Source organism: Erpetoichthys calabaricus, chromosome 14 (genome assembly GCF_900747795.2).
Source record: "Erpetoichthys calabaricus chromosome 14, fErpCal1.3, whole genome shotgun sequence".
Lineage (NCBI taxonomy): Eukaryota > Metazoa > Chordata > Cladistia > Polypteriformes > Polypteridae > Erpetoichthys > Erpetoichthys calabaricus.
In genome coordinates this window covers 1,873,261-1,900,636 of record NC_041407.2, presented here as the reverse complement: position 1 = coordinate 1,900,636, position 27,376 = coordinate 1,873,261, and the positions used below count along the sequence as shown (strand labels likewise).

The 27,376-nt window shown below is 48.5% G+C and overlaps 1 protein-coding gene across 2 annotated transcripts in view; it reads left to right on the top strand.

Moving 5' to 3' along the window:
• Window positions 1-25,418, top strand: part of mprip (myosin phosphatase Rho interacting protein) — a 438,384-nt gene extending 412,966 nt beyond the window's left edge. For both annotated transcript variants that reach the window (XM_051918780.1, XM_028819413.2), the window contains 8 exons: window positions 5,235-5,382; window positions 6,667-6,784; window positions 12,282-12,441; window positions 14,355-14,468; window positions 16,467-16,553; window positions 19,354-19,516; window positions 19,696-19,781; window positions 24,611-25,418. In XM_051918780.1, coding sequence (XP_051774740.1) covers window positions 5,235-5,382; window positions 6,667-6,784; window positions 12,282-12,441; window positions 14,355-14,468; window positions 16,467-16,553; window positions 19,354-19,516; window positions 19,696-19,781; window positions 24,611-24,679 — 945 coding nt within the window. In that variant the 3' untranslated portion in view covers window positions 24,680-25,418. The remainder of the gene's footprint in view (window positions 1-5,234; window positions 5,383-6,666; window positions 6,785-12,281; window positions 12,442-14,354; window positions 14,469-16,466; window positions 16,554-19,353; window positions 19,517-19,695; window positions 19,782-24,610) is intronic.
• Window positions 25,419-27,376: the final 1,958 nt, after the last annotated feature.

Here is a 27,376-nt window from a genome sequence, read left to right as displayed (position 1 = left end):
CAAGAAAGTAAAAAAAAGAAACGTTAGGCGCGCATTCTGACGTAAATGGCCCGATTCAACCCTTCTGATGATGGCTGGAGGTGTCCCAGTCGGGTCTTCTGTGGTTGTCCTCCCAGATCACCCTGTGATGTGAGGTACGAGTGATTATTTGACTTGCTCACCAACTACTCTGAGCCCCCCAGTTTCAAATCATGAATGTTAAGCGTCTTTGTTCTGTACGACTAACAGTCCCCGTAGTACTAGAACGTTAGAACAATCTGGACGAGAAGAGGCCATTCAGCCCAGCAAAGCTCGACAGTCCTGTCCACTTATTAACATCAAGTTGAGTTTTGAAAGTCCCCGACGTCTTACGGCTCGTTTACTCTGCACGCTCAGAACGCGTACGCGCCCGCATCATGGCGTTCATTTGATGCGTCCTCTGAGCAGGTCCTCAGAAATTAACGTGACGTGTGTGCGAGTTGCAGTACCAGCAAAAAGTCGGGGGGTGCAGTGTGCTAAAAGTCGTTACGTGACGTCAGAGTCTCTGGTTACTATCTACATGTGACAGGAAGCCGCCTCGAGGGTCCTATGAGATCGGTGTGCGCGCTTCGATGTTTGATGAATGGTTCGAAGTGGTGAAGCAAAATGCCGACATACAGATGCATTCATGGTGCTTTTATATTCAAGCGTTGCATATTCCCGATCGTGATGACACGATACATTTTAAGTCTCACATACCGTCTTCTGTGCCGTCTTTTTTTCTACAGCTTCCTCCGGTCCTGACAGCAGTGGTAAACAGCAATAGATCGCCACACTGAGCACATTAAATGTCTGATATTCCAACTCTGCACATTTAGAATCCTTAGATTTATACTTGATATCACTTTCATGATGACAAGCATTGAAGTACAGTATGTATATTACATTTTACAGATAAATCATTAATTTCGTTTAAATAATGAATACTGTTAATAATTACACACATGGGGGTGACACAGTGGCGGAGCGTTAGCGCTGTTGTCTCACAGGGAGTCACGTCGCTGATATTCCCTGCCTGGAGTTTCCATGTTTTCCTGTTGGGTTTCCTTCCAAAGATCTGCAGATTTGGTGCCGCTGAAATGACGCCAGCGTATATAAGTGTGCTTGTATTCACCTTGCGATGAGCTGATGCCCCGTCCGGGGATTGTTTCTCACTCGTGCCCAATGCTTGCTGGAATGGACACATCCCTGGATTTAATCAATAAAACACCCTTTTCAGAGATATTGCGGTAAGGTGTCATCGGAGTTTAATGGCTGTTCCAGGTAGTTCACAACACAGCGAAGCCGAACCTGTTCTCACCGTGATATCATCTCGCACTGCCACCTGGTGGATTCCTCCAGATTTACATAAAGTACCCGCGCGAGTATAAACCGTACAAAGCTTGTGTAGCAGGAGCGTCCGCTGCAGCATGCGTCGCGTCATGTGAAGTATAACTCCGGCCTTACTGTCCACCACACTACTTGGTCGCTCAGTCCAAGTGTTTGTCGTTCTTTGTGTAAAGAAAAACTTCCTAATGTTTGTGCGAAATTTCTCCTTCACAAGTTTCCAGCTGTGTCCCCGTGTTCTTGATGACCTCATTTTAAAGTCATCTTCTCAATCCTCTGGACTAATTCCCTTCATCATTTTAAACACTTAACCAGTCAGGTCTCCTCTTCATCTCTCTAGACTCTCACTAGCCACTCTTCTCTGGACCTCCTCTTGTGCTGCTATGTCTTTATGAAGACCCTCAATGCACCCAGGACTCCAGATGAGGCCTCACCAGTGTGTTATAAAGCCTGAGCAGACCCTCCTGTGACTTGTACTCCACACGTCAAGGCGCTATATGACCTGACATTCTGTTAGCGTTCTTAATGGCTTCTCAACACTGTCTTAGAGTCCACCATGCCACCTAAATCTTCTCAGGAGGTGGACTCTCGATTTTCTGACTACCCATTGCGTATTCAAACCTCACATTTTCATTTCCTGTGTGTCATTCTTTTTTTTTTTTTTTTTTTTTTTTTTTTTTTGGTATGTGCTGTCCCTTGATGTCACACGTCAAACATCTAGTGGCCAATGAGAGACAAGCAGAGGCTTAAATTAACATGGCGCCGAGGACGGACATTTCTGTTTCCACCATTTTTCCAATACAGTGTTGAGACTTTCCAAAGTGCCGTGTTGAGCGAGTCCGGTCTCCCTGAATTGCGATGTTCTTTGAGGATTTCATCTCCATGTGTTCTGTGCAGTAGCTGAAGGTGAACCAGAGGACCAAAGAAGTCAGTAATAATAATTCTTTGCATTTATATGGCGCTGTTCTCACTACTCAAAGCGCTCAGCAATTGCAGGTTAAGGGCCCAACAGAGCAGAGTCCCTGTTGGCATTTACGGGATTCGAACCGGCGACCTTCCGATTACCAGTGCAGATCCCCAGCCTCAGAGCCACCACTCCGCCTCAAACGTGAAACGCGTTGGTGTTTTGGGTCTCCCGTTTTTAACATTCTAAACTCCAGGCATGAAGCGATGTTCCCGATTTCAGATATATTTGTGTATTTAACTGCCACCTTTTTCCGGAGCGACTTCAAAGATCAGAAGCCGTTCCGGTGTTTTACGTTGATTTCCGCTATAACTAGCGGTGGATTAACCGACGGGCTCAGCCTGGCACGCGGTTTGGCCATTGAGTGCTTTACTGAAGTGAAACGACGTCATGGCTGCCAACGGGCTCAGCACTGCCTCCCGCAGCACAGTTTGTGTCATTGCAGCAGTCGGCCATTGTCGTGTCTTTATACGGTGGGGCCGTCCGTGTGTGTCGGAGTGGAGTTAGAGGTCTGTGTGAGAGGACCACCATGTGACTAAAGCCTTCACTGCTGGGCCACGTTTTTTGCTTTTGTTAACTTTTTTGTTTTTTTCCCCTGATGTTTGCCAAATGTAAGTAAGCGCTGATCTAAAACCGTTAAGACTTCCAAACTATACGGTATGTGCCTGTGAATGTCGTCCCCCAGGTCCGTGTTTGCCCAGTATTCGCTCTTGGTCTCTTTATAACTTCACTCTGGACCCTCCTGGTGGTGCTCTGCTCAGCGCTGCTGCCTTACAGTCCCGACATCAGGGCTTCAAATCCGCACCCTTAGTGATCTGAGTGGAGCCCCAGAGTTGACTCCATGATGGACTGCTGCCCCGTGCTGGAAGTTCTGGGGTTTGGGCTCGGTGAAGCGGACTCTTCATTTGCTCAGCGCTTGTGTTCTCCTCTGAAGCCCAGTTCACGTGGGAGTGAGCGGACGACACGTGTGTATTTACTGTATAAACCTAAAAGATGTGACCGTGTGGATTCTGGGGTACCCCTCGGCACCCCCCACACATTTGTATTCTTTCATTCTTGGCTCTCCGCTCGAGTGCTGCGCCATCTGCTGGCAGAGTCCCCACACTGCACCTCTCAGACTCCTCCACGGTGCGAGTGTGTGCTTTGGGTTCAGTAAGCGCATGGCTCCCGTGCTCTTCCTTTTACACCATTTGTGTTGTCCATCCCTCTGTTTGTAATTCGAGGACCACCGCGTGCACCAAGGGGACCCTCGCTGTGGACCACCATCTCTGCCTTAGTGCTGCTGTGTCTTTCAAGGCTTGGAAAGATGAATGTTTGTTTAAAAATGGAAAATAATTCGGGGCTTTGTGATGGTGTTACTGGAGGGCCACGGTGGCAGCAGGTTTTGTCGTTGAGTTACGCTTTTAATGAAGATGCCATGTGCTCCACTACCTGCCATTTCAAATGTCACCCATTCACAAAGCCGCGGGCTGGGACCCCACTGCTCTCCCCCTGATGCTCCTGGGATTGGCTCCAGCTGCCTGCCACCCTCAGTTGGATTGGGCAGCTTTGGGCGTGCGCGGCACTGTCTCTATTCTTACTATTTAACTGACGCCTTTCTCCAAAGGTGAAATCCGTTTCATTTGTTTTCCCAGGTGGCACGCAGGCAGGTCAGGTGACTTGCTCAGGGTCACACGGTGGTGTCAGTTGCAGGATTTGAACCCACAACCTCAACCAGTACACCACACTGCCTGAATTAGTCCCATAGGACTGTGGGGGCCGCAGTGCACTGGTGTCCTGTCCGGCGTTTTGTTCCTGGCTTGTGCCACATCTTAGACTTTGGTTGCCCCCCGACCCTGAACTGGATTAAGCGGGTATGACAAAGCAAAGTGTCTCTCTCGTTTTGTTCTCTCCGCTCCTCCTCGGTGAGCTTTGTCCTCTTCCATACGACTCTGCTTCTCAGAGTGAAATGGGGGTCTTCCTTCATACCAGACCCAGGAGTTCTTCCTGTGCTACCACACTGCACATCCGGGTCCCCCCAGCTCCCATTAAACCCAGCAGGGCTGCCCATTGGAACTACAATTCCCATGCAGCCAAGCGGGGGTGTATTTGGAAGACCCCCAAACAAGAGGCCACCTCCTTCCATTGTCGAGGTTCCCCGTCCTGAATGCCAGCCCAGCCTGGTTTTCTGTGACCCCCACACACAACATTAGGGGAGGGGCGCAAAACGCCTTTCAGCAACGCAAGACCACCGTTTGTGACGCACCTTCTTGCACACACATGAGGCAGGTGAGGTTTCCCCTCATTGTAGTTTTCTTTTTTTAATTAAGTTATCCATCAACCCAAAAGGTGCGGACCACTCAACATCAAAGGGGACAAAAACAAATCCCGTTCCGAATCTGTGGCTTTGATAATCTCTGAAGTTAAAGTCTGAAAGGGAATCCGGACCCCTAAGTGGTGCCTTGCGTGTTAACTCTTTACATTTCCGTAGCGCTTTTCTCACTACTCCAAGGGCTCTCCAGGCTGGCAGGCCCGTGGTGGTCTTACCGCGAGACAGCAGCACTTCCACTGCGCCACCTTACAGTATTTGTCACCAAACAGTCGCTAGGCCTAAAGACCTGCTGTCACTGTGCTCTGATAGGAATCCGCTAAAACACAAATTTGAGACTCTAGAAGTTTCCAGGTTTTAATCTTGGGGTTACAATTGCTTGTCTGCAGCAGGAGGCGTGGGTGGAGATGCATGACCCCCCCCCCAAAACTAATGCATTGTGGGTTACTAATGATTGTGGCAGACCCTGCAAGTGGGAGTGCAGCAGGACGGCTCCCTAACGCTTTGTCCTCCGACACCTGCCCCTTTGTGTTGTGTTTCAGTAGACTTAATAAATGTCCGGGCCTGAATGCCACCCTACCCACGGGGCCAAAGTGAATCTCTTTGTTATCACTGCAGGCGACCTGCGAGCGAGGCTTTGCTGCAATGGAGGAGTCGCATCAGAAGGTCATCGAAGAACTGCAGCGCAAGCACCAGCGGGAACTGGAAAAACTGCGAGATGAAAAGGAGCGACTATTGGAAGAGGAAACGGCCGCCACGATCGCGGGTCAGTGCGTGATGGGTGCAGACTTGGGGGGGGCCCAGAAAAATAAAACCAATAAAAAAGGGTTAGGAGTTGATTTGCCAGGCGGGACGTTTGTGTCGGCCCACCAGTGACCTCAGAAATGGCGTCTGTCGGGCCTCCACTAGAATCACATGCAGGGCAAAGTTGGTCCATTCTAGAATGAGGCCGTGGTATTAAACCGAGTGGCACTTCTGTTAAAGGGGCACACGGAGCCGTAGCCCACCAGAGTCTGGGTATGTGCGCCTACTCCTGCTGGGCTCCGTTACAATCCCCTATTAAATGAAGGCACATTGTGACGTTCACTCCAGGGTCACGGAGCTGTAGCAGTGGCACGGCCAGGATTTTAGCAAAGTAGACCACCTGTGCAAGTTTAGCCCGTGCGGGTTTTGTTCTATTTTATTACTATTACCACCTCCTTATTCAGGTGACGTTGCACCCGTAATGTTGACGGCATGAGTTGCACGACAGCATGTGATTATCGCTCACGGGCGGGGTATTTATGGCGTCACAGGAGCCATGCCACCCTAGTACGGGGTGAGAGGATTTCGTAACTTTGTTTCTCCAGTTTTGCACTTTCATTTTTGTCAGACCTTTGGCTTGTCCTCGGACAGCATCTTCACTTCATGCTTTCAGATCCTTGTTACTGTCAGTTGATCACGACGAGCACAAAGTGGAGCCTGCAGCGGGCGCAACACAAGGCACCGTACGGGCACACAGAGCTCCGGTGGGCCTCATTCCAGTCGCCTAGATAAGCGAACACTTGGGGTCTTTGGATTATGGGAGGACATGGTGACAGCACACAAACTGTGCATTGTGGACGTCAGTTACAAATTACATAAAGGAAGGGAGGACGTTTCTAAAATCTTCAATCCACATACAGTTCTGGAATCAACGGCTTTAAGCTTTCCAGTAACACAAAGCGTCCCATCATGCATTTCAGCCCTCATCACTCATGTTGACCTGTCCAGTGACGAAGGAGGCCATAAGGTGACTGACCTTTGACACCACATGACACGCGCGTGTCCCCAAAGGCAGGTCACAGAGGTGCACGTCTCGCCAACCCCACCAACACTTAGTCGCCCCCCCTTTTTTTCTGGATCCCCTCTTTTTGTCGGGGGGAGTCCTTAGGTGAAGGTGGCTTTCTACCATCTCATTTGTCAGGGATGCTCAAAATGTCGTTGCCAGATATATTTGGGATAAAAGTGTCTGGATTGATGATCCTTGGTTGTCCCGAGTTGTTTGACTGCTGACTTGTTTCCTTCGTAGCCATTGAAGCCATGAAAAATGCACACCGGATGGAGCTGGAAAAGGAGTTGGAGAAAGCGAGGAAGGCGAACAGCAACACGGAAAATGCAGACATTGAAGAAATACGGAGACAGCATGAGTGAGTATGCGCATGTGGTACCCACGTGAAGCACATGAAACATCAGTCCTCACATAGCCTGAGAGACACACACACACACACACTCTCTTAGGGTCTGTTTTTATTGGGTCCTCCTGTCTGCTCCTGCGTAGGACCCCCATAAAGCTGGAAGGATTCTGGTCTTGGGTGTAACAAGGTGTTCCTTAGAAATTTTGACCCATGCTGACCTTTTACCTTTACACACCTACGGTTCATTTTTCACATGCCAACCTCAGAATTCTTATTTGGGGTAAACGGGAGTCCCAATCCCATTCGTGGAGCCAGCGTAAGATGACTTGTGACGTCCCGTGACAAAGGGTGGACTACGGCCGTAAAAACAAGAAACATGCGGTTACCAACAATGTGTGTGGCATTCAGATGAGGCTCAGCTCAACGAGCACCGTGACACTCCCAGCGCCAGCCTGTACCCTTGACCCAAGCTAGGATGGATCCATGGATTCATGCTGTTTAGGACAAATTCCAACCCAGCCATCTGCATGTCACCACAGAAATTGAGATTTGCCCAATCAGACGGTGTTTTTGCAATCTTTAGTTGTCCACTTTTGCCCGTCACAGTCTCACCGTACTTTTTATGGACTTTGTAGTCGCACAGAATGGCACCTCTGAATGCAGAACCTGTTGATCAGGAGGATTTGTGGCCCTCTCTCCTCTGAACTCTTCATTAACAGAACTGCTGTTCACGGGGTGTGTGCTGGTCTATCGCCCCATAAACTCCAGAGACTGTAACGTGTGGAAGTCCCAGGAGGGAGACCACAAACCCCCCATGTCTGGTGCCAGCAATTACGTCAGGGTCACAGTCGCTCAGATCACCTCTTAACTGTTTCCTCTTGCTGTGTAGCCAAGTGATTGGCTGTTTGGAGGAGATGGCCTTGTCCATTATTAACCAACTGTTGGAGCTAATAAGGTGGTATTGGGACACCAGTACTCCACCAGTCTGCCCAACACAGACCACTGAAAGCACTGGACATGTGACAGAAATCAAGTCTGGACATCCCAGAACACCCCATTAGGACTCGCTTATTGAAAACCTCACCCACTTAGCCGAACATCTTTGAATTTTGGGAGGCAGGTGGGATTATCTGAAACGAGAATGAGCAGACGTCATGCTGGGATCTGAGCAATGGATCCTTGAGTGTTAATCACTGTGCCACCCGTGGCATGAGCATTGTTTTTAATAAGACACGGGAGTATATTTATTGCTCATCTCTCTATTATAAAAAAAATCTTACCAGGGAGACGAGACGTCATCTTCTCGGAAGACAATTTGATGTCCCGCGAGACAAAGCTGCGCAGAGCGACAAGCAGAACACGTACCTCGGCAGCAGCAGCCGCCGCATCTCCTTAGCGTGTGTTCAGCACCCATTCCTTGCCCCCCTTCACGACGAGAGCGGCAGAGACGTGAAGTGGCAGAAGTGTAGCGCGCCTCCGGGGGTGGGGTGAGCGAAGAAGCATTCGAGACGTGATCATCTCGGAGAAGACACTTTGACAACACGCGACACTAGACATTACAACCTTAGGAAGCAAAACCCGTGAGGCACACCTTACTTACAAACAATTTAAAACAAGTCCACGGACATCTAACCTCGCAGTTGTTGGAATGCTTTTGGCGGACGCACGTCATGTGCTCCCAGCTCTTAAAACAACGACAAGCGGAAGATGCAGTAGCAAGCCAGCAGATGATCCGCACGCATCTCCTTAGTGTGCGTTCGGACCTCCAAAGATGCGCGGTGGCAAAAGGACAGCTGCTGTACAGGCTTTTAAATGATCGACGCAAAGCATGACAAGCAGAAGACGCAGCTCGCCAGCAGCTGATCCAAGTGCATCTCCTTCGTGTGCATCCAGCCCGACCTTCACAACACGTTCAGTGTTAAACGTCCCAAGAGAGAGAGATTTGACCGGGGACAGAAATAAAGGACAAATATTGTTTTAATAAAAGTTAAAGTGAAAAATAATGCATATGTAACAATTCCCATGAAAACAACAATCTCTTTAAATTGTTTATCTGGTAAACCAAACCCGGGAGTGGGTGGGCGAAGTGAGCAGGGGGCGGAGCCTCCTCGTTTTTTTTAAATGTATTTGTTTCCTGTTTGTGTTTCACACTTTGAGGCCTTCTTAACCCTTAAACTGCCACATCCTTACAAACAGAAGAGAAGCTTGCCTGCCTGATGCCTTGCGTGCCACGTCCAGATGGTATGACGCTGCATGCAGTGCCCTTCCTTCTCCTAATCATACATCAATGCTTATTTCAGACGTGGATTTATTTGTTTACTTTTTATTATTTATTAATATTCTTAACTAAACTTTCTCTCTGAAATCTTGTGAAGTGCTTTGAGCTGCATGCTTTGTATGAAAATGTGCTATAGAAATAAATGTGGTTGGCAGAATGGGCACCAAATACTTTTTTTTTTTTTTTTGCTGCACTTTTTAAGGAAACGTCACAATTCACCAAGAAAACGTGAACGTTTATTGGAACACATGCAGAGAGCATCACAATTACTGCAATGCTGCTCATATTACACAGTGCCAATGAACTGGCTGACGCTCGCAGGCTCGTCTAGTGCAGCAGCTCAATCCCAGGGGCGCCAGTGGGCATGAGCTGGTGCGGACTGATCAGCTCCGGCGTGCTGGCAGATTGCACTGGGCACCGACTCTAGCCAGTTCCAGCGGTTTAAGGGTTAAGCTTTCTCAGGGTCGTGCGGCTGGACCCCAGGAATACCCACCATGTGGAGTCACCAGTCGATCTAACATGCACGTCTGTAGGGATGAGGGAAGAAACGCCATGTGGAGGCTGCGCCCGCTCCACACCGACAACAAGCACCAGGTCCTGGATTGGTGGGGTAGCCAGCCGGCCTAAGCACTGTGCCAGCGCGCTGCACTGATGTAAGCTGTTTGTGTGCCCTGTAGCTGAATGGGGCTGGCAGCGTTGTGGTGAGATGTCATCCTTTGAGCTGCTTTTCCAGCAAATTTGTATGGGAAAACATTCCTCACGGACAAGACGGGCTTATAAGAAACAGATGATGATGTGCTCTGAAAACAAATTGGCCTCTATTTTTAGGCGAGACTTTTCTCCCTTGGGGACGCTTGGCATTTTAAACTTGGTGTAAACTCTTGACTGCCATTGAGTCTTTGTGACCCCCTTTGTGCGTGTGTGTGTGTGTGTGTGTGTAAGTTGTACATAATGCCAACAGCGAGACTTTTGTTTTTATTATTTGATACCCTTTCAGATTCGAGGATGGCAAGTAACTGCAAACAGTTGTCTGCTGGTTTTGACGTAAAATGCCGACAGATGGATCCCAGAAAGCCGCGCTGATTGTTTCCAGCAAGAGGGAGGGGGGTGCAAGTGGGCTGCACAGACAGGAAATTAAACAAGGAGCTCCATTTGCGTTGGCCGTCCGTCGCTGACATACCTGACATTCAAGAAGTACCAGACGCCTCATTTTTAAAGCCGTACGGTACCAGCAGTTCGGTATTTTGGGTGTCCTAAGTAAACAGGACGTTTAAAAGACTTTGTGCTCAGCAATTCGTTGTTCTCCTCTCCAACACAATTGAACCTCCATGGGGGGGACCCCCCTCATCTGAATCTGGACAGGCTGGAAGCTCCGACCCCCCCAACCCTGTCGACGTGGTGAAAAATTCAAAATGGATGTCACGCGTTTGGGCGGCTGGATTGAGATAATATCGGCTATTTGCTTTGGCACCATTGGGGTAAAAGCTGGCATCAATGCCACAGTCAGAATGTTAGTGTCGATCCAATTCTCTCTGTAACACAGAACATTAGAACACTCTGGACGAGAAGAGGCCATTCGGCCCAACAAAGCTCACCAGTCCTGTCCACTTGTTACCATCAAGTCGAGTTTTGAAAGTTCCTAAAGTCCTCCTGTCTGCCACACTACTTGGTCGCTCAGTCCAAGTGTCTCTTGTTCTTTGTGTAAAGGAAAACTTCCTCATGTTGGTGTGAAATTTCCCCGTCACAAGTTTCCAGTTGTGTCCCCGAGTTCTTGATGAACTCATTTTAAAGTCACCGTCTCGATCCTCTGGACTGATTCCCTTCATCACTTTAAACATGTCAGTCAGGTCTCCTCTTCATCTCCTGTAAAGGCTCAGCTCTGTGACTCTTTCCTCATCACTCGTCCCCTAGACTCTCACTAGTTGCTCTTCTCTGGACCTTCTCTAGCGCTGCTATGTCTTTATGGAGACCCAAACTGCACACAGGACTCCAGATGAGGCCTCACCAGTGTGTTATAAAGCTTGAGCAGACCCTCCTGGGACTTGTACTCCACACGTCAAGGTGCTATATAACCTGACGTTCTGTTAGCCTTCTTAATGTCTTCTCAACACCGTCTCAGTCGATAGCTTAGAGTCCGCTACGACTCACAAGTCCTTCTCTTAAGGTGGACTCTCGATTTTCCGACCGCCCATTGTGTATTTAAACCTCACATTTTTACTTCCTATGTGTAATTCTTTACATTTCCTGACATTAAATTTCATCTGCCCAAGCCTGTCTGCTATCCAAGTCCTTCTTTAATGATATAACGGATTCCAAATTATCTGCTAATCTTGGTATCATCTGCAAACTTCACCAGCTTGCTCCTTATATTCCTATCTAAATCATTTCTATTTATTAACAGTAGCAGCCGCCCCAGCACTGCCCCCTGCTGGTCACCACTATTAACATCGGCCAGCTCTGATGAGGTTCCTCACACCGTCACCCTCTGCTTCCTTATTGACCTTATTGTTCTTGCCTTCCCAACTACCCGAGTGCCCAGTTATGCCCCTTTCCTTTTCTTTGTAGTTTCTGGGCACAGTACATCAAGAGTCAGCAATGCAATGCTCTTCTATTTGACGACATTTTGAGATGCCAGTGGCCATATTGTGTTTCTGAATGGGTAAAGGTTTATTGCAGAATGACAGCGGGTGAAACCATCTCCATCTGGGCCAAGCACACGAATGGTCTGAGCCACCCACGTTGTGGCATTCATTCGGACCAAACGTGCCTCTGTACGGATTGAGCGCATACAACTGGCGACTCTCATCGTGCAGTGCAGCTTGTCACTTGACCACAATTTTCTAAAAATCGCAGTGTATGCCCAGCCATAGACGGTTAGTTGATTCACCTTTAGAAACGCATCGGGGAGAAAAAGATCATTTAGAAGGTGGTGTACAGTATGCCTGGTACCAAGTTGGCTCATCACATTCCTTGTACCATTTGTAGGGAGGTCCGTAGTTTCTTGTTATTTTACCCAGAATTCCCTAGGTGAGTCTACCACAGTGTTAAACTGTGTGTTTCTACAGACAAAAAACATACTGTCTTGTTCTTCAAATATCTCTGACTGGCATCATTCATTAAAGAAGCACTTTGTGGACTGGCGCTCACATTGCCAACTGCTAGCTGGGGGGAGGTATGAGGGGAAGGGGGCTTGCCCCTGATGCTAACAGCTTGCTTGTGTTTCTTTGGCAGAGAAGAGCTGGCATCATTTCAGCGTGAAATCGAAGTCCTGTCTGAACAGTACTCTCAGAAGTGTCTGGAGAATGCCCACCTTGCCCAGGCACTGGAAGCAGAGAGGCAGGCGCTGAGGCAGTGCCAGCGAGAAAATCAAGAGCTGAATGCACATAATCAGGTACTAAAACCACCTGAGCACTTGGGGGGGCGGGCGGGGGGGTTCATCGCTGTGTAGGACCCTAGTTAGCCGTAATAAACGTAACGCTATATAATACACCAGCAGACGTGCCACAGGCGCTCCAGAACAGCTCACCCACCTGAAGTGAAGCATGTTGGGGCCCAGCCAGTACTGGGAAGGGAGGCCATCAAGGGTGGAAGAGGAGTTGGTGAGGCCAGCAGGGGGCGCTTACCCTGTGGTCGGAGTGTGACCCCCATACTGTATAAATGGATGAGACATAAAACTGAGGTCCCGACTCTCCTAAAAGATCCTTGGGCATCATTCGTAAAGAGTGGGGTGTTCCCTGATGTCCTGCATAAACTTGCCTGGCATGGGCCTGGTCACTCTGACCCCCTAATCACGTCTCTCTTACTCCTTTACCACTTAACAGCTCGTGTGTGAGGGGTGTACTGGGTTCAAATGGCTGCCGTCCCCTCATCCTGGTGCTTGACGTGTGTCCCCTCTCTCTTTGTCTTGAAAAGCACTTCTTAAATATAAAGTCGTCTTCAAATCCTGGGGGTCCACTGTGGTTCACTTCAAGCGATTATGTCAGAGCCATTTGCTAGTTCAGTTCTATTAAACGTCTGCCTGTATATTAATGGATAGTCTAGGGGGGGGGGGGGGGGGTCTTACAAGCCCCTCAAGTTGAAATCTAACTGTTTTGCCCCTCTGACTACAGAAGAGTCTCGCTTAGTGAGCTGCCTTGCCGTGTGGAGGGCACGCGGGTTTAAATCGGGCCTAATAGTATGAAACGTAACGCGCTCTGTTGAACGTGCAGCGCCGGACGTTAAGAGCGTACTGAAGGAGAAGTTTAGAAACAACGGAGGTTTGACAAGAAGAGCGGCGTTTAGAAGAGAGACCTTTTTTCTCATTAATTTGCCTTTTAGTTATTCTACGCGTGTACCAACCTTTTTTTCTTTATTCTTGCTTTGGATTTTCACTAAATCTTTTAAAACGCACTTTTGGACTGAGAGATTTCTTTTGGCGGCCGCGTCTGACCCGCCGTACGCACCCGCAGCTACTGGAGAGTTAATCAGATGTTCTCTTAGCAGGAATGTTTGTGAACTTTTTAACTCCATCGCGATACGTCGTCATCCTCTGTATCTTCATCATATTGTAATGAATGGGATGTGCGTAGCGCTTGGGGTGTGAATTTCGGCACAGGGTGGGTAGTGGCTGCTTTACCGGCTTTGAGTACGGACCACCACTCCGATGGGGATAACAAAAGAATGACCTGCATCCATACTGGTTTAACTGGAATTGCTGAATCAAATCTTTATATTGGAATCTGTGAGTATTCACCCGTACCAATATGGTGGAAGTGAACGACAATATGTAGAGAAAATAATGACGTGGTGGTCATCGGTGTATTCCTAGCATTGCAGACAGACCTCGTTACCCTGTGTGTGTGTGTGTGTGTGTGTGTGTGAGTGCGACTAAGCGACTCCTGTAGAGCCCCCCACTCCAGACCAGAATAGTAAGGGGGCATCTGAAATACTGAGGTGAGGCCCTGGTGTCAAGTCAAGTTGGGGAGCCTGAACTGCTACAGCACATTGCCACACCAACTACACAACGAAACAACTCGGGACCCTGGTTTGCAACCCCCCAGGCAGACACGCAGTCCTGTCCCACCCTCCGGAAATGACCCTCTATCTGCTGCAGCCAGGTGTTATGTGGGCGACCCCTTGGAGGCTCTGGTGTGAGGTTAAAAAATCCAACAAGTAACCATATAGACCACAGGGTGAAGGGAGAGGGGGGGGCTCAGTCCAGCTAAGGGACCCCCAGAGTGGTGCCTGGTCTTGTCTTATTATTATAATGTCAACATGTGACATCCAATATGTCTGCTATTATAACTATTTACATTTTCCCCACAGGAATTAAATAACCGCCTGGCGGCCGAGATTACCCGTTTACGATTGATGGTCACCAACGAGGATGGTGGAGACTCGTGCACACTGGTACAGGGCAAGGAGGTGTACGAATTGGAGGTAGGTTGTAGTGCCGGGAGGTAAACGTCTTTTATTTTTGTTATGATGTGGACACCAGTTTAAATTGTCTAGACGACGTTCAGAACGTGGCACAGCGGGGTTGGGGGGCCTTTCACTGTTACACCGCTCATCACGCATGCAACGAGTACATGTGTTAGTGGAGGTGTTGAACGGTGGAAATGGACAGAGGACATTCTGAAACTGAAGCGGTAGCAGACGATAAAGTTGAACGTGATGACACAGAAGAACTTTTACCGAAAAAGGAGCCGCGTCTGTTGTCGGGAGATACTTTGGTTTTAAAAAGTCGGATGTGCACCAAACTACTATTGTCGAGCTAAAGTTGTCAGCACGAGCAATCTGCTGCACCACCTTAGCCGCACACCTGAATGTATGGAACGGAGATTGGCACCCTGCACGTCCTCGGGTAAAAGTGAAACGGCGAGAGGACACTCGAGTCAGATGCGGACTGCCTACGACGGTGGATCGAGAAGACCAACGCCATTACGATCCATACAGCTAACGTGTCCGTGGACAGAGATTGGTAACATTAACAGAAAGTGCAGTTGGTTTACAAAACAGATTTCTGATTTATTCCTTTCTCTAAGACAAGTTCAGTGCAATACAACTTGTGACGAGCGCCTCTGGATATTTGACGAGGTCTAAATGCCTCTTGGCAATCTGTTGTCAACATTTTAGTTTAAGTTGTTTGCAAACTTTGTTCAATAAAAAAGTTCTATAATTTGACTGCAACTGTCATGCAATGCGATTCCTTCTCTTCATTAGTGTCACCCCCTTGAAAACTGTCACTTTAGGGGGGGGCCTGTATTAATATGTGTGTGCACATTAAAATGTCGTCTTGTACAGTTCTCGTGACCGTGGAGTAGCTCAGTCTGCTGCAGTGATTGCAGTGGAAAACGGGGTTAACATCCACGGTCGAATACCGTGAAACGGGGATAATCTTGAGAAATACCGCGATATCGAATTTGGGTCAGACCGCCCAGCACTAGCAGGTTGGCTCATCGCGTTCCCTGCACCATTTGTAGGGAGGTCCTCCATCTGTCGTGTATCCATGAAGTTATAAACGAGAGACCCGCACGTCCTGAAGCTCATAAACTTGTTCAGATGTACAAATTGGAAACCTAAACTGCGTTTGTAGTGTTAGCTCGGCCATCGCCTCCTGCAGTGAGCTGTCCGGCCAGACACTGAACAACGAACATAACAAACGGGACGAAGGGCAGGCGGGCATCGAGTGGCATTGGGGGGTCTGCCTTCATTCCTACGGTACGTTAGGCAAGTCAACGCACTTTCAGTGAAACAACCCCCCCGAGCCATCCTTCAGTTAACTGGTGGCCATGACTTAAAGTGGCTAACTAATTAGACGGTGGATTTGAACTGCAGGCCTGCCTCGCTTACCTCCTGCACGAGTGCTTATGGGTAACGGCTGGTTTGGCGTCCACTCTCAGTAATTTGCCGTTGACGAATTCCTCCTCTTCACAGACCGTCTGCAGGTGAAGTGAATGATGCAAGAGTGAGACGCGTCTTCGTCTGTGACCTGATGAAAAAGCAGAGGATGGTGTCAAGTGAAAAAGGAAAAGGCAGTTTGAGTTTAGTGAAAGTTTATGAACTGAAAGGCTTCTTTACTGTCGATGAGTGCGTTGGTCCCATGGGGCATTAAGAAAGAGAAGCATCGGCACATTTCGTTTTAGGAGGGTGAACTGATTGGCGCCTTTTATTTCCTCTTTCGTATTATAGTCGAGTGACATTCTCGTCACATTGCAGTTGATTAAATCTCACAGCTACGTGTCCTGCTCCATCCTGCCCGGCGTGGTCGTCTTACTAAGTTTGGGTAACTTGGTCTTCTGAGCGGGTAGAAGAGGAGGGCATTTATATGATACACAAACGTTAAAGTTCTCATCGTCTTCAGTATTGTGACCCGACCACATGACCACTCAGCAGCTCCAAATATGACTTCTGTTTTTAAAATACTGTCTCCTTCAGGTTATGCTGCGAGTGAAGGAGTCGGAAGTTCAGTATCTGAAGCAGGAAATCAACTCGCTGAAGGATGAACTGCAGACGGCTCAGAGGGTAAGTCGCATCTGGCTTGTTGTTGAGGTCAAGCGGGCGGAACTGGCATATATAAACCAGACACTGGTACATCTTTAATCCAAGCGCTGCTTCCAGTCTTTTTGGGTGGCACTTGGTGACAAGCAGGAATGCTTAATTGGTCTATAGCTTATAGTGCCTGCCCAGCAGTGGAATGGGGTGTGGTGCCAATGCCAATCTGGGCAGCACTCTTACCACTGATTTACACCATCGGCCTGTGCTCACATGTGTACCTGCTCCTGAACCCTGACATTGGGCTGCTCCTCACACTCCCGAAGATGAAGTTTTTGCTCTTTTTAAGCCTCCTCCGAGGGGTCTTCACCCCCATTGCCTCACCCGCGTTCCTTTGACTTTGTTTGCATCCACGCCTGCTGCACCAGAACCAGCATTTATTTATTTATTTATTTTAATTATTTTCTAAATCGACCTGACAAGATATTTTGCTATTTATGGCTCAGTCAAAAACAAAAGTTTGGAGTCGCACAGAAATATTGAGGTTTTGATCAAAATTTCCACATTTTATTTTAAATCACAGTACCATTAAATTGGTTTAAAAATGTAGCCAAGATATTACTAATGCTGCAAATGGCCAATACTGCTTGACGTGGCTTATTTATTTATAATCTCTCTATAAAATCCAGCGTCTGTCTGTCTGTCTGCTTTTCACGAGAGAACTGCTTCATGGATTTAGATTGTGCTTTTTTTTCCAGAATTTGCTTGAACATTCCGATTGGCTTTGTGACTTCTGTCATCGTGCTAAGTATCCGAATTCACTTACAGGAGCGGTTTTATATTCATACTAATCTGAGAGAGCAGGGGCGGGGCCAAGTGAAAGGGGCAGTGCCCTCCTTACTCACGCGCCAGCCTCGTGGTGTGTACCATACCTCCGCTTGGCAAGAGAACGACTTCACAGATTTAGATCTTGTTTTTTTCTAGAATTTGCTTGAACATTCCGGTTGGTTTTGCGACTTCTCTCATCACACGAAGTATCAGAGTTCACTTGTGTTACCGATTTACTTCCACGAATCTGAGAGACAGTCAGCGGGCCAAGGGGACTGCGAGACCAGCCTCGGAGTGTGTACCTTACATCATCTTAGCTAGCGAACGAGAGAACGACTTCACGGATTTAGATCATGTTTTTTTTTTCTAGAATTTTCTTGAACATTCCAGTTGATTTTGTGACTTCTCTTGTCGAGTTCACTTGCAGTACCGATTTATTTGCACGAATCCGAGAGAGAGGCTGGGGGCTGAGGGGAGGGGGAAGCGTGACGTCAGGAGTGGGGAGCCGGGTGGGGTCCTCCTCACTCACACGCCAGCCTCCGTTTGACATGGTCTACCTCTCGTGACGTTTTGGAGCCTACCATACCTCTGCTTAGCTAGTGAACGAGAGAACAACTTCACGGATTTAGATTTTTTTTTATTTTTTTTTTCTAGAATTTTCTTGAACATTCCAGTTGATTTTGCGACTTCTCTCATCGCGAGAAGTATCAGAGTTCGCTTGCCGGAGCGACCTATTCTCGCTAATCCGAGACACGGGCTGCAGGCCGAGGGAAAGGGGCCGGGGCCCTCCTCACTCGTGCCAGCCTCGGAGTGTGTGCCTTACCTCCGTTTAGCTACTGAACGAGAGAACAACTTCACGGATTTAGATGGGTTTTTTTTTTCTAGAATTTGCTTGAACATTCCGGTTGATTTTGCGACTTCTCTAGTTGCTCTAAGAATCTGCCGGAGCGACATATTGACGCTAATCCGAGACAGAGGCTGCAGGCCGAGGGGAGAGGGAAGCATGAAGTCAGGAGTGGGGGCGTCGCTCGAACCTCTGCCTTCTCTTAGTTAGCGATGCCCGTTTGTTTATTGGTTTTTAAAGCTTGTCCTGTTTCACCACTATGTGGGCAGAGCCACCAGGGTTGGCTACTTTCTTATAAGCGTATGACTGCAAAAGCCCCACTCCCAGCAGCCATTATCGTGGTGACGTCTCTTTAGCTTATCCATAATTAGTCTAACTGGTTATTAGAGAAACCTTTGTAAGTGTGGTAGCACAGCCAAAACTACTTGTTCTGTTCAGTACAGCAAGCCGGTTGCTCTTGTCTTGGGTGGCAGGGTACTGGCATTAATACAGTTCAGTTGTGGGTTCAAAGAGGGCTAACGCCAGGCAGCTTTGTCAAACTAAAAATCCTGTCTGTCTGCGATTGGTTTACAAAATGAAGGTTAACCCATGTGACCGCAGAGATGTCATGCAGTGCTGTCCACTACTGTCATAAGAGAGAGGAGAGCACAGCTGGATAAGAACTGCAGTGTGAGGAGCGGACACCTTGCAGGTGCCCAGTTGGCTGTTCCCTCAAGTACACACCAAACACCAGTGCCAGCCACAACGGCTTTTTGAGCACCTTGTATGTTGCAGGTGGAGGAGACGTTCACGTGGACTTTGAACTGTGCGGAGTGCTCCTGATGTGGCATGTCGACGTGTGGCTCTCTGTAAAGGTTGAGGTGTCACACGGCCGTGGTGCTGTCCACCCACCTGCCATGACGTGTGTGGCTGCGTCCCATCTGTTCTTCCATAACACAAATAGGACATTTGTTGTCTTAGGAGTGGGGCATCTTGGGCCGGAGAGACGCGCTAGTTGCGTAGCCCTGAGCAGCTACAGTGAGACCCTAACGAATGCCCCCCGAGGGTCTGACACCAATTCCAACTTGTCGATTCTTTTCCACTGTGCATTCTCTAATCGTCAAGTTAAAAGTTCCTTGCGACTTCATCTCTCTTTCCTTTATTTTTTTTTTTTTTCAGGACAAGAAATATGCCACCGATAAATACAAAGACATTTACACCGAGCTCAGTATTGTGAAGGCCAAATCCGAGCGAGACCTGAATCGTTTGAAAGAGCAGCTACAGCTGGCCCACGAGGCTCTGGGGGAGCAGGCGCTGGAGGACGTGGAGCACTCGGGATATGGTATGGCATTAATTAGGCCTCTTTGATTTGTGTCTGTCATCTGCTTTCAGTTACGGGCAAAGCCGTCTTAGCGTGTCACTGTAATGAGCGTCATTAATTATTATTTTATTAGTGCCGATGGCCGCTTTTGAAGTGTTTTTGTTTTCCACTTTACTGAAGTGCTTTGCTTTTCATTTCAGACATTATGAAGTCAAAAAGTAACCCCGATATCCTAAAGATGGCTGCTGCAGCTGCCAAGAGAAGTGAACGGACGATGAGGTCGAAGGTGAGACGCTGGTTTTTTTTTTTTTTTTTTTTTTTATACTGATGCCTTCTCAGAAAGGCTTTGGAACAAGTCGGGTAAGGACCGCGTGGCGCGACATTCAGGTGCATTCTGGGCCTTGGAGCATCAGGGAAGTAAGTGTACGGCATATTTTATAAAACAGTGAGGCATATTCAGTGACAACAGTGGTGACCGAGGACGGCAAGCCTGCGCCTTTTAACAACACCTGACCGTCTCGTGGAGCCCAAAAAGGCTCCAACTCAAGTGATGGCATCGAGTGGTGTGCCTGGTGCGGCTGATTGCACTTCACATTTCTTAACATAACACTTTTGGAAGGCGTAGACAGTGGGAGAGCAAAAAAGGCTGTTGACGTACGTCTCCAGTTTAAATTCCTGGCGTGTTGGAGTGCAGCTCTGGAGCTTCAGCGATACAAAGCCTGAGTTTGTTTTGAGTGTGACGTGCTGTAAATGCTGAGGAGCTCCTTATTCACTCTGCACTTCATTTTCTTTCGGCTGCCCCCCGTTTGGGGTCGCCACAGCGGATCATCATCTTCCATATCTTTCTGTCCTCGTCATCTTGCTCTGTCACCCCCATCATCTGCATGTCTTCTCTCAGCACATCCATAAACCTTCTCTTAGGCCTTCCTCTTGCCTGGCGGCTCTATCCTTAGTACCCTTCTCCCATTATACCCAGCATCTCTCCAAACCAGCCCAATCTCGCCTCTCTGACTTTGTCTCCCAACTGTCCCACCTGAGCTGACTCTCTAATGTCCTCCTTTCTAATTCTGTCCATCCTCGTCACACCCAATGCTCTGCCACCTCCAGCTCTGCCCCCTGTGCCACCGTCTCCAGCCCATATAACATAGCAGGTCTCACTACCGTCCTGTAGACCTTCCCTGTCACTCTTGCTGATACCCGTCTGTCACCAATCACTCCTGACACTCTTCTCTACCCACTCCACACTCCCTGCACTCTCTTCTTCACTTCCCTTCCTCACTCCCCGTTACTCTGTACCGTTCATCCCAAGTATTTAAACTCCTCCACCTTCGCCAACTCTACTCCCTCATCCTCGCCATTCCACTGACCTCCCTCTCACTCACACACATGGATTCTGTCGTGGTGGTCCTACTGACCTCCATTCCTCTCCAGGGTCTCTCTCTGCACTTTCCTCTTCCGTTCATTTGTAGATGTTTTTACTGTTAACTCCAGCAGCAGGAGAAGGGAGTTGCTGTACGTGGGGAAAAAAATTGATTTTTAGAAACCAAATCACCGGGCAGACAGCAAAAAAGAGTCAAACGAGCAGTTTGAGGCCACTTGTACACTTGGTGTGACTGCCTGCTCGTTGCTCCGTCTTTAACTTCCTTTTAAAGGTCCACTGTAAGGACACTTGTGTAGTGACACGTGATGCTCAAGGTAACCATTTTATCCATAAATCCACATCGGTGTGTACTTACAGGGCTCAATATTTCATTTGTCTGTCTGTCTGTCTCGTTATTTTGCCAAACGAGTGGAGACCCCTCACTCCATTTGCGCCTCGTTTGTTTAGCTGGCCTGTCCCACCCTCTTCTCATCCAGGGTTTCTGCTTGCACTCCACGACTCGACGAGTGATGAAAGACCCCCCAGGTGAAGCGAGTCGCTCAGGAGTCTCCTGATTGGCCAGTGTGCCTTATATATCTGCATGATGGTTAAGTATTCTGCCATGAGCTCCATTCCAAGGTGCTTTGCAGGCACAGGGGTCTCCGTTTGTGGTCTCTGGTGGTCCTCGGCCTTGAGATGTGAATTGCTGAGGCCACACTTCCTGCCACGAGTCGCCCTTTGTGGTGTTCCTTCTAAACACTTCCTGCTGTTTCAATTAGCAATTTTTTTTTTGGAATTGTTTGCCACCGGGACGCTGAAAGTTCTGATTTCAGGAAGGAAATTCCTTGAATTTGGCTGCCATTGTTCAGGTTGGCATCACAGCGTGTAGCGCGCCTCTTTAGTGACGGACACCGAGGCTTCGGCCCACTGCGTCAGACAGCTGAGGCACAGGGAGAGGTCATGAAATATCAGCAAGTGTGTGTGTCCCCCCTTTCACGGGGAGGTCTCTGCGTGAAGCTTTCCAGTTGCTTCCTGTGCTCCCTCAAGTGCTGTGGCTTGGGTGGAATTCTGGAAGTAATTAAGTAAAGTGCCTATGGAGGCATTTCAGAGACGGACTTCCTCTCGTGCTGTGTCTGTCTGCACCGCTTCCATCACATCCACCGAGAGACCCCGAGGGGCCTCGTTTTAGGCTTTTCAATGGCAGAAACCCCTGTGGTCTGTCGCTGTCAAACATTTTGATCAGAGGGGGTTTGTGCGAGGTGTGGTGTGGCACCCGTCCACGCTGGCATTTAACGAGCGTGCAGGTGCTGCTGTGAAATCACCGAGTCGGGCTGAACGTAACATCTGATCGGGGTGGGCACTTTATGGGCATGTGGGGCCAGAGTCACTGGGCACAGGTCAGCCAGTATCCCTGAATGGGGCATCACAGGGTCCACACGTGCGTAGCACCAGCACTGGTCACAGGTGGGCCTAATGTTGTTTGTGCGATTGTCAACTACACATTCATTTTAAGAGTGTGATGTGTATGAGCTGGGAATTTCTTATGGTGGGCGCAGTAATCCTTAGGAGCTCCATGGGGGGCCTTGACAGAGCGGTGCTTCCCTAAAGTGCAGAAGTCCAGTCGTACCAACGTCAACGTTCTTATTTTGCTCATCTATTTGAATGGTGAAGGTAAGCAGATTCCTCTTGGCATCACACATGACATTCCAGCCCATCGCAAGGCACAAGGGCCCAAATGACCAGTGACAACATAGAACTGCGGCTGGGTGGGCTGCCATTCCTTGTAATTTGTGTGTTCACAAAGTGCTGCCCTGCGAGTTTTGCCAGCTTTGAACCAACTCTGACGCTATGAGTGAATCTTGTCCTCAGTGAGAGTCGTTTGATATCCGGGATTCCAGCCGTGCACTGCACCGGTCAGACCAGTGAACCCCAACACGGCTCACCAGCTGGAACGGCTCGCTCAGTCATACTGGGACTCGGGACGTGTCGTCCTGGCATAGCTAAGTGGCTCCACATGTGGTGCCTTGGTACCTCTCTGTGAGTGAGCGGCTTTCCTATTTGTCCTAAAACTGACCAGTTTCCAGTGGCTGCTGGAGTGTGATGTCTGGACTGGGAGTTTCTTATGGTGGGCTCAGTAATCCTAAGGAGCTGCAGGAGGGGCCTTTTCAGAGCGGCGCTTCCGTAATGGGCCACTAGAGGGAGTCTCCATTCAGCCTTCATTTTCTCCCTCCAGTCGTCCTTTGACTGTGGAGGCCCAGCGGCTCACCTTTTGTTTGACGTCGACTTGCTGAGGTTTGATTTGTTTGGTTGTTTTTTAATCTCTTTTTAGGCTCCTGTTTGTTTCTTTCAAAACCTGAGCTTATACTTCATTTTTTTTAATGTCATTCTGTCTAGTTTTGTGCAGATGTGTTTTAGAAAAGATCCTAAAAAATGAAAGGCTCAAAGTTATGAAAAATATGAAATAGCCCATAATACTTGTGTGGGGACGCCAGTGAGGGACTTCTGTGTCGACACTGCGGTGGCCTCAAAGGCCGCCTGCAGAGGAGATGAATGAGCCGAGTGACGGGCAGGAAACTTCAAGAGCCAAAATAGAAAATGAACTCCTGGAGAACAACATGGAAGATGTCAGGAGATCACAAGACGTCTCGAGCAACGCAGCACTCCGGCACCCAGCACCAGCTCTTTAATAGGTGTGCCCTTCTACCACCTCCACCACCTTCTTCTAATTCCCAGTCCCTGGAGGAGTTCACCCCTGACCATCAGTGCTGACGCCGTCCTCAGGTTCTTCAGGCCTGCGCTGGCCAACCCGGACCCTGGGTAGTGCCACCTGTGGACACACAAAGTACAAACCTGATATGGAGCAGCTTTTAGGTCAGCCTCACTGTCCATCTGTCTGTCCTTTATATAGCGCCCCCCCCCCCCCATGTGTGTATGTATTATGTAGCGCCTTTCACATCTGTCTGTCTTCATGCCCATCAGTCATATAGTGCCATTCACACTGATCTGTATCAGTCACTATTTGTCAGTTGTTATCTAACGCCTTTTGCATCTGGGTGTCAGTCGTCATTCTTTTATATAGTGCCCTTCATATATACAGTATAGTGGTCTTCGTATTCATCAGTCATATAGTGCCTTTCACATCTAACTTTCTATCTATAATGCCGTGTCCTTCACATCAATCAGGTATTCTATAATACATTTCACATCTGTCAGTCATTATATAGCGCCTTTCACATCTGTCTCTTTTTTTTATAGAGTGGTCTTCATATCAATCAGTCATTATATAGCACCTTTCACATCTGGGTGTCACTCATCTTTCTTTCTTTTCTATCGTGCCCTTCATTGTTGGTGTATGTATTATCTAGCGCCATTCACATCTCTCCACCTGAACAGTAAAGCCACACACACACACACACACACAGATGTCTTCTAACCCCGTGACTTCGTACAGACAAACGGGATGAAGGTCTGCCAATGAACAGGGAGAGGCGGAGTCAGCTGACCGTTGTCATGGCACAGTTCTCCCAGGCTCCGCCCACACACCCCCAGAGTGCACAGACGCTGTCAGTGTTCACCTGGCACACCTGCAGATGCCTTGCCCCCTGTTCTGAGTATTATGGGCTGTTTGCTTTAGTGATTTCCTGTATTTGTTTGTTTGTTTGTTTTATTTTGGGTGCAGATGTTGTTGTTGTTGTCCCTTTCTCTCCCATTTGTTGACGTCTCCCTTTCTCTTCTCTTCTTGTCTTCCCCTCCAGAGTCTGAAGGAAGGGCTGACGGCTGAGCAGAGACTGCAGCTCTTTGACAAGGACACGAAAGACTTTTAACGGCGTCGAGGCCTCAGGCTGCATGTTTAAGGGACAGCACACCGTCTAGCCGTTCAGTGAATGCCACGCAGGTCACGCGTCTTCTGTGTAACTTTTCATTCCTTTTTCATTTTATTTCTAGAAGTTGCATTCCGTGCACTCCCGTTACTGTGACGCTCGTAGCGCTCCTCTTGTAAATATTCCTGATTTTAACTTCCACACTACTGTATAAGCTACTTGCTCTTAGCGACGACTCCTTATTCCCTGTAAATACACCAGAGGACGTGCCCGTCTCTAAAGCGCGTGCCCGCCTCGACTGTCACTGAACATCGTCAAGCCTGCCTGCCTGAGCGGCCCACCTGCCCCACGATGGCCTGTCGCGTTTCGTTCACGGGAGCCCCGCTCGGCGCACCACGTCACCCCCAACCCCGCCGCCCCCCCCCCCCCCCCAAATGCAACGCAGGATACAACGGCACTTTAACGTAGGAGCGGAGGCGAGCGCCGGGGACGGTGGAGAGTCTGAATCGTGTGCTCAGCTTTATGGGGACAAAGGGTTTTAATTGGATTATTTTTGTAGCGTGGGGTCAGTGACCGTTTCCTTTGTATTTATTTAAATGTTCTGACTTTTGACTTTTATGTCTCACAGCTTTGATTTCCTGTTTTCTGTTGTTGTAAATATGCAAAAAAAAAAAAAACAAACAAACAAACTGTACACCAACTGACTCCCAAGTTTATTAGCAATAAATATTTTTGCACCATGGCTGACTGTGTTGTGTCTCTGACTGGAGTGGAGTGGCCGTTCGTTGAGGGTCAAAATCGCTCGACCAGCTGAAGTACGAGAATGGCGGTGAGCGTTGGAGGGGGCAGCAGATTTAGTAGCGTTGGACCAGAGAGCTGCTGTCCTGGAGCATCAAGCGGCCACGTTTTATAAAAAAAACAAAACGAGGAATTGATAAGCGGAAAGACTGGTGACCACGCGGCCAACCACTCAGAAGGTCTGGACACGCAGTCTGAACCCCTTGGACAACAAAGACTTTGCTTCCTGAGCCCCTTTTGGGGGACCTTTTTGGATTTTTTGCCTGCTGAGCCCAACACTCGCCTGTCGAGTTTCCTGTCGAGTTCTGTTTCATCACAGTCGCCTCTTTTGAGATGTAAATTGTGTTTTGCTGTTTGTTCCGACGAGTTGGCTTTAGCCCCCTTGATTTTAAGTCTTAACGGCTGGAGACCCCCCACCTTCAACAGAGAAAGGTAAGAATGATAAGGTGGGGGGGGGGGGGAGACCCTTACAGGATTCTTCAGGTGTTGAAGTCAAAGTCCTCAATGTGGACCTCAGCGTTTACGGTTGCAGGGTGCCATCTGCTGGAATGTGTGTTGTAATGCATGTACTGATAAAATGCATTGCGTTTGTCATTCCAACTGGTGGCGCATCACAAATGTCTGTAGTATGAAAATGCGTTACTACAAATGTTTATGATGCACCATCTCGTGGAGTGACAACAGAGAAATTGCAGCTGGACTGACACACAGACGTGTATCCTTTCATTAAGGTGACTGATGTCTTTTATAAATGAACTTAATTTTATTTCCATTTTGTATTGTTGTACCAATGTCATGTGTCTGCCCTGTCCCCTTAAAACTGAACTTGAAGGGGCGGGGCCAACTGATGTCACCACTTTATTAACTGGTTGGATGTCCCTGGGGGATTGGGGGGGGGGGGGGGGGTATGGCGGATGGGCACACAGACCACTGGTGCCAGAGAGAGAGAGACTTGTACTTCATCTTCATATAAAACTGGGACTGATGGAAAATGTCATTAAAACACGCAACACGCATGGAAGGTAAACCATGTGGGGAGTAAGGCCACCGGAGAGAGGAACGCGATGGTGAGAGCCGAGACCACGAGGGGTGCACACGTGCAGCGGGACGACTCCACCAAATCCAAACCAGGACTTAGTTGGACTGCAACTGCTCGACTGAAGCTGGTGGAGGAGTTTTTAGAAAGAAGAGGAACGTCCCGTTGAGTGATGGTGGGACTCCCGACGGGTCTAACACTTCATTTGGAAAGTAAAGCTGCGACTCGCCTTAATGTCTGACGCCTGCGTGATACAAATCTGAGCAGCAAATGCTAAAGAAGCAAGTGACCCTCAGAGCCCGCCATCTTTGACCAAAGAAAAGTCTCCCTGGGATAGAGTGGGGGGTCCTGCCCCAATCCAGCATTCACAGAAACCAGCAGGTAGTCACCGATCGCAGCTCTCGCATCAGACCCTCTTACTAGTGAGGACGTCCACGAGAAGCTCTGATGTGCGACTCTCGAGTTTGTCCTTGGAAGTCCTTCGCTTTGCCATGCGTCTTTGCCCACCCCACGGTAACCGTGGGTGGGGGGCCAGGCCAATATGGGGGCAGACCGTGACTGACCTAATCTGCTTGAAAAGTGACAGGGCCTGGGATTTGAACGTGGAACTCCTACTAAAAACGTGGTTAGAATTTGATACTATATACTGTGTGTGTGTATATATATGTATATATGTATATATATATATATATATATATATATATATATATATATATATATATATATATATATATATATATATATGATATGATACCATTAATCTGATGGAAAATTCTAATGGGAGACCTCCCTAGTGTGTGTAATGGCTTTTACTACTTGATTTTTCATTTATTATTCACATCTGACTTTAAAGCCCCCGTTATTCT